The 7,845-nt window shown below is 36.4% G+C and overlaps 1 protein-coding gene across 1 annotated transcript in view; it reads left to right on the forward strand.

The window, feature by feature from the left end:
* The window catches only part of LOC109051145 (oxysterol-binding protein-related protein 5-like), a 52,619-nt gene extending 48,934 nt beyond the window's left edge, over positions 1-3,685 (forward strand). The window contains exons 19-22 of the mRNA XM_042752613.1: positions 5-128; positions 216-330; positions 1,290-1,392; positions 1,504-3,685. Coding sequence (XP_042608547.1) covers positions 5-128; positions 216-330; positions 1,290-1,392; positions 1,504-1,639 — 478 coding nt within the window. The 3' untranslated portion in view covers positions 1,640-3,685. The remainder of the gene's footprint in view (positions 1-4; positions 129-215; positions 331-1,289; positions 1,393-1,503) is intronic.
* The last annotated feature ends 4,160 nt before the right edge of the window (positions 3,686-7,845 follow it).

The raw sequence follows: 7,845 nt of genomic DNA on the forward strand, positions 1-7,845 counted from the left end.
TCAGCACTAAGCCGTGGGATCCGGAGCGCTGTCTGCTGCAGTTCGAGAAAGACGGCGTCATCCAGACAAAAGAGAAATCCCGGCGCAGAAGCTTCTCCTACAGCCAGAACTGGGCTGCACAGCAGAAGGTGAGTCCCACAGGTTCCTAGTGTTCATGTAGGTAACCTGCTGGCCCTTCAGGGTGTGTTTGGTTGACGCACGTGTGTGTTTGTCAGGTGCGGGTGAACGGCAAACACAGGAAGTCAAGCAGCCAGCCGTCCAGCTGCAGTCAGAACACAGAGAGCAGCAGCAGCACACCAGAACCCAACCATGAGTCATCCGACAACGAAGGCCAGTCATCAAGCCATACACAAACACAGCTCCATTCTAAGAGCTGAATAAATAGTTCATCCGGCAATTAAAATAGTTCATCAGTCAGACGGTAGGCTGTTAAAAAAGATTCAGACATGACTTATCCACTTCATACCTATACAAACAATTTGGACTTTTAAGTACCTATACAAAAGTTATTAAAATTGGGTGATTGTTTTAACACATGTGCATACGTGGCTGATTAGACAGGGTAAAAAAAACTAATAAAATAAAATAATTTATTCTAAAATGTGTATTCAAATAAAAAAAAGATATTTAAAAAATATATCTATTCTAAAATAAAACAAAATAGTTAAATTAACACTTATTCTAAAACAATCAGTTTATTCTAAAATAAAATAAAAAATCTAAAATAAATGTGTACTTTTAAATAAAATAAATAAGATAAAACAAAACTTGTAAAATGAAAATATTAATTATAAAAGCCATATTATAAAAACTATTATAAAATAAAAATTATATGACAATGAAAGGTAAAAAAAAGATTTTAAAACAATTTAAATGTATTGTTAAATAAAATAATGTATTTTAAATAAAAAAATAAAGTATGATTTCTAAAATAGAATATATATTCAAAAAGCAAAATAAATATTTATTTAAAAACAAAAATATTTATTCTAAAATAATTATATGCATTCTAAAACAAAAAGGTTTATTATAAAACAAAAACATGTATTAAAAATAAAACTAATGTATTTTTTAAATAAAACAGTATTATAAAATGAAAGTGTGTATTAGAAAACATTATATTTATATATATATATATATATATAATATATATATATATATATATATATATAGATATATATAATATATATATATATACACAAATAGGCAATCAAAATTATTTTTTTAAATACAATTTAAAAACAATTCAAGTCTTCAGATTTTTACACATCTCATTTTGATTTCCTCAGGCTTTATGAACCAGTGTGCAAGATGCACTAAAGAAGTGAAGGACATCGCCCTCATAGAGGCCTCGGTAGCAGCTATACAGAAAACACAGCAGGACATCCAGAGGCAAGTACAGCCTGAGACATACTGTACTTTTCATTACTGATGGCATAATAACTACATGTTTCTCTGCTATTCAGTATTGTATATTGATCACACTGATCCCTTTATCTTCAGAAACCTGAGTGCACTGGGACGTCAGATCACGCGGCACAAGACGGCGGAGGAGAGCAAGTCCTTGAGCGGCCGCCACTGTCTCATCCTCTGCATGCTGTTGCTCTTCCAGCTACTCATCAACTACATCTTCACTTGAGATGCTGTCACCTAACAACCATCGCCTAGCAATAAACACAGCCAAACTATCACCGTCTCACAGCCCCTTGAATGCCCCACCGTAATGTTGCTACCGACTGTAGCCGCACCATCAAGCACTAAGCACTTCAATTAGAGAGAAAGAGACTCTTGTTTTAATGAATATGACCGATAATCCTTTCGGAGTGGATGTAAAACACTGTACTGCCACTCTCGTTAACTGACGTGTTCCCTCTTTCCTACGTACTTCCCTTTCTCTGCAATATAGGTCATGTATTTGTGGCATATTTGAATGCAGTTGAATGGGTTTGTGTGTCTGTGTGCATTTCCCACAAACTCCTCTTCCATTTATACACCGGGCCTTAAAACTGATGCCAAAAAGGGGGGAAAAGAAGCGAAAAGGCAGTGAAGTCCACCAGTGCAATTTTATTATGCTTTCAAGTGAACGTCTGACCACACAAATTTGCTCATTTTATTATTTAACCAAAACAGTGTTTCTGTATAGAACAATACAAAGAAGAGTAAATGTTTACAAACTTGATTGTACACAAAGGAAACAATGCTCTGACACCAAATGCGTTGTGTAAATGTAGATGAAGTTAACAGAATTGGTGAAAGCACTACGATAACAGAATGAACAATCAGCCATAAGACTATGGCAAGCGAATTTAACATTTAATCCTTAAAACACATATCAACTATTTAGTTCTAACTAATATGCATTACAATAATGAGTAGTGTCTTTTTAAATATTACTAGTAAGTATTTATTAGATACTAGTACATATTTATTGAATACTGCTATTTTTCGTTAGAAACAAGGACCTAAATAGGTACCAGTATCTGTAAAAAGTATCCATATTTGTAGTTATTCATTAGTTACTAGTACTAGTATTTTAGACACTAGTATCATTTTTTTTTTTTTTTACTTGTCTGATGTTATGACTAGTCAGAATGGCCACTGTAGGGTTCAATTAAAAATCTTACTAGTAACATTTGGTATAAGTACTAGAATATAATAAATGTGTACTAGTATGTGTTGTATAAATACTAGTATCTAATGAATAAGTACTGGCATCTGTTTAATAGGCGCAAGTGTCTATTGAATAAGTACTAGTATATAAAAAGTACTAGAAACCATTCTTATCTTACAAGTCACAATTCCTTTTGACTCATCTTATGTTATGGCCACTGTAGAGTTCAATTAAAAATCTTACAAGTAACATTTAGAATAAGTACTAATATCTAATAAATGTGTACTAGTATCTGTTGAATAAGTACTAGTAGTTAATCAGTAAGTTATAGTATGTAATAAATAAGCTGTATCTAATGAAAAGTGCTAGTATCTATTTAATAGATACTAGTAGCATGCAAATAGATACTGCATGCAAATAGATACTAGTATGTTGTGAGGATTAAATGTTAAAACAGCTTGCCATAATAAGAATATTCATATACATGACTGTTTGTTGGGCATTGGGTAGGTCAGTCACAATAGGGACACGTGAGGCCTTTTGGGAAGTTCAAGTTCATTGAAGTTGCTTGAATGAAGTGCGATATGTTCAATAACGAAGGTGTGACTGATTAATCGAAAGTGTATATACATGTATTTGTTTGGAACAACTGAATTTGAGAATGTATTTATTTGATCATTTCACTTGATTTGTTTTATATTTAATCGTACTGTTTTTAAGAACACATTCATTCAGGTTTTCTGGGAGCAAGTAGAGTTAAGCATCAAAATGCTTTCTCTTCCTGAAATATTTTGTTGTGTAGTTTGAGTGACCCCTTGAGGGGAAATATTAAGGTCAAAGTACAAAACTTCCAATGCAGGAATCAAATAGGAAACAGGCTTGAATTATGCTTTCACTCCTGAGCCATAGTTCAACCCATTGGAATTTCAAATTATTTTTCATTTACTTTTTTCTTTTTTTTACAGAGCACAGTATGTTATCTTGTCTGACAACTGAAATGAATGAGATGTCAATGGCTCACTGTTTGTTAATGATTGTTGCAATTACCACACCACAGTAAAATTTTACATTTCAGCGTTTTGCTTTGTCATTTTTGAAACATTCACATATAAAATAAACCCATTTAGATCACTTTTACAAAAGTTGTTCACCATTTTGCCAGTATTTGAAAGCCATACACTTCCTAATAAGTAGTAATGTATTGCAAGTGTTGTGATTATAATTTGAAAGTCATTTGGTGGTTATCCTTACTTTATTTAGAAATTTAAATAAAGATTCTTTTCAAGAATTCTTAAGTAAGACAGAAAACCAAGAAAAAAATCAGTTAAGAACAAACACCTTAGCAACTGCTTTGTACTACCATAGAAACACCCTAGATATGCTAGGGGTAGCAGCCACTCAGAACACCACTCAAAACACATTAGCAACATGTTAGCAGTAGCAGTCACTTAAGGTGCATCCAAAATCATTTACTGAGTTGACTCTACATTTGATGAGGTATAAACTTATTGTGTTAAAAGTAGGTTCTAAATAGTATGAAGGAAATATGAATGCTTTACATTCACCAAGTTGCTATTGTCATGTGACCAATGGTGCCATGAATTTCACAGACATTCACAGCTCCTCTCCTGAGGCCTCGTGAGATAGTAAAGTGTCCAATGGAGGTGCATTTCAGAATCTTGTTGGAAATGGTAGGTCATCTGTAGTTTCACCTAGTACTTTATAAATACTGTACTTGTCTCATATAGCTTTTTGGTTCCTATATACTGTATACTATATACAGTATACTGTACAATATCCTGGCACCCACCAAAACACTCTTAAGCAATCATCTGTCAACTACCCACAATCCCTTGAAATGTGATGGTGGGTTTTGTGCATAAGAGATTGGCAAAAAGTTCAAGTTCAATTTCTGGTTAAAAGTCCTTTGTAGTTGGAGTTTTCGTTTTCTTGTCACAGCAGGCAGTCGCAGGGCTTGTCGGGACGTGGTAAAAAGTGTGTTACTGTTTGAAAACCCCCTTCCTTCCTCCACTTCCTTGTATAAATGCAGGCCTGTGGAATGAAAGTGCAATATTTGCAGTCTGCTGTCTGAGCTGGTGAAAGGAAAATAGAAATAAGAGGCAGCCTGCCTCAACCCACCTACGGGTATCTAGTTGATTTTCATGGAAACTATGACTGTAGAAAAAGCCTCCAGGCGGAGGTTGGGTGTGGTTTTTTGGGAGCGTGTGAGTCAGCGATTCACTTTCAAGCAATACAGCCGTAGGTTAGAAGACAAGTGCTATTTTAGTTCTACATCTCTTCCATGATCCCTTGGTGTCAGGATGTTATGTTGCACAGTCATGTTAATGCAGTCTCTAGGGATACCAATGCAAAAACACATGAAGATTAGCATTTTTTGCCTTGAGTCATCTGATATACGTTTACTTGGTAACTGTTTGTTTATTTGTGTTCATGGTGATCATTCAGTTCTTTATGCCATTGTCGGCCCATCACACTGATGGACAAGTCTAGGAAGGACTACTACGCCAATGCCTTCAGGCTACATATCTGCGAGTGGGCGCATACACTGGACCTTTGTGCTCAGATACATGCGGGGGAAGACGGAAACACTCCGAAAACGCAAGGCCTAATTAGGTCACATATTTGCTGGACTCTTCACAAAAGAATTCCTTCCTCCTACAGTAGCGTAATGTGCTTTCTTGGACAACAAAATGTGGACATAAGATTTGATGCCTGAGGACAAATTGTCTATCAAATGATGAAACCTCAGTAGATCCTTTTAGTTGGACGTGACCCATGCATGACTGACAGAAGAGCAGTTGTGGGTGTTCTGACAGTACTTCTGTAAGTTAAGACCCTCGGAGGGATGGCGGGTCTCTTGGGTTCTTACCGTCACACCTTTCTTTGTTAGCGGTTTCTGGGCGCTCTTGGCGTGGCTCCAGTCCCAAGGCCTGCAAAGAGTCTTTGTTCCACTGTAATGTCTCCAGTGCAGTCATACATTTGGAGATTTGCTCTTTAGGAATGTGTCTTTAAACAAGGTGGTCTGTGTTGTCTTCTTCATGTTGCTAGGCATGTACATATTAGGTACGCAGTGTCCCATTTAAAGACTGAGGTGAGGGACTTTCTCGAGACAGTCAGTAAGACGATATTTAGTGTTGCTTAGTGTTGGGCGATATGCTCCATAGTCATATCATCCTAGCGTTAACCTGTGAGATTGCCAATACACGATAATACCATGTTAATTTATTTAATTGTTTACTTACTTTTTATAGACAGAGAGTAAACCAAGTCCAGGGTAAGGCTAAAAGCAGCCTAATGTTACTGTAATCTATTACCAAATATATAAAATATTTTCATATGACTGAAAACCAGAAAGGTAATGCAAGGTGTGAGCCTTAAGCTATCATATTTGGGTCCTTGAACAGTATGTCCAACCTACATCATTTCATAAATGACTTGTCACTAGGTTTTATGAACAAATAGTCAGTCTTAAGGAACGCACAATGCCAAGGCCTTGCCTAGTCCAATTAATGTGCATATATACACTAGTTACGATTGTCAAGATCTGTTAGTCCATCTCTGTGGTTCAGTGGGTGGAATAGTTGCTTCACATCAAGTAGGTCTCCAGTTTGAGCCAGGAGGCCTCTCTGTGTGGAGTTTGCATGTTCTTCCCAAGTTTCTGTGAGGTTCTTCTGGGTGCTCTGATTTTCCCTCAATCAAAAACATGCTGCATAGGTGACTTGGAAACTAAACTGTCTGTAGGTGAGTGTGTGTCATGTGATGGACCGGCCATCTGTCCAGAGTGTTTTCCTGCCTACAGCTTGAGATGCTGGTAATGGCTCCAGCATCCCTGTGACCGAACATAGGACAAGCAGTTTGAAAAATAGATGGATTGCTGTTAGTCCCAAAAAATGGCTGGTATGATTTCATTCAGACATTAAACAAGAAGTTACTCTTCTAGTTCCAATTAAACTTTTAAAGTGCATGTAAACGTACAAAAGATACTGTTAGCATGCTAGCAAGCTAAATCCCTCTCTTAGAAGTTGTTTCTGCAAAATAACAGGCACTTAAAAATGTTAAAGCTAATAAAGGGAAAATGTAGAACTCTCTTAGTCAACCTCACTGATGGACCATTTGAATGTTGGACGGCTGATCACTACACTGAACTTCTGGTCACTCTCGATAAAAACATCCACTGCATTGGAGTGCTGACCTAGCAGTTAGTGTGCATGTTCTGACATGTTGAGCCATGGTGCTTGCTTATGCAAGAGATGTGAGTTTGAACCTGATTCTGTCATTTCCAGAATCCATTCCCCACTTTTCTCACCGGTGTTAAGAAAGTCTGTTGTCTTTTGTTTAATTAGAAAGTGTCAAACTTTCAACCACTTATTATTTATGATGTACCACAACCGATGCTGATAAGGTGAGAGGTGAGAAGGCAGAACACTAATGCTAGACTAAGGTGTGTTGAAGGACAAGGTGGTGACTAGTTTGGGTTGTTCTTGCGGATGTTTGCCCAGTAATTACCACTCCTGAGCTTCCCCTGAGACATCTCAGATTACAGATCACAGGGAGGCGGTAGAGTCATGCCTTGACATGTTCACTAGGTCAGATCAGGGATCGTTTGCATACAGAAACACACACAACCACGCTCAGCTATGAGTCACAATTTCAGACACATTCATTATATTTTCAGACACATTCATTATATTTTAGTATACAAAAGCAATAAAAAATTGGTTTGTTTTGAATAGGGGCGTATTTAACCACAGGGTACAATAAATGAGATATGTAGTTTCTGTGCAGTATAATTAGGCATAAAAAACATTATTACTCATATTTAGGGTTAGGATTTGTTCAAATTCTTAACCTTTAGTATTCAGTTTTGCTGCAGAACTTATCCTGCACTGTTTGTGCTAAGTCACACAGATATTTTATTTTATGTATGCTTTTTCTTTTGAGGAACATTTAATCAATATTAAATCAACACTAAATACTGAATCGAAGTTGAAACAATGCTCAACCAACATTTAAACAATTCTGATTCAGTGAATCAATGCAAATCAATCAACATTAAACCCACACAGACTTTAAATGCTGAATTAACACTGAATCAACACTGAAATAGACATGAAATCGATAATTAACCCTAGAACATTAGATCTGCATGTTAAAAGAACGGAGGAGATATTCTTTTGTGCATGTTGAAGTGACATGCAGGGCCTGGAATCCAA

The sequence above is a fragment of the Cyprinus carpio genome, chromosome B25, assembly GCF_018340385.1.
Source record: "Cyprinus carpio isolate SPL01 chromosome B25, ASM1834038v1, whole genome shotgun sequence".
In the NCBI taxonomy this organism is placed as follows: Eukaryota; Metazoa; Chordata; class Actinopteri; order Cypriniformes; family Cyprinidae; genus Cyprinus; species Cyprinus carpio.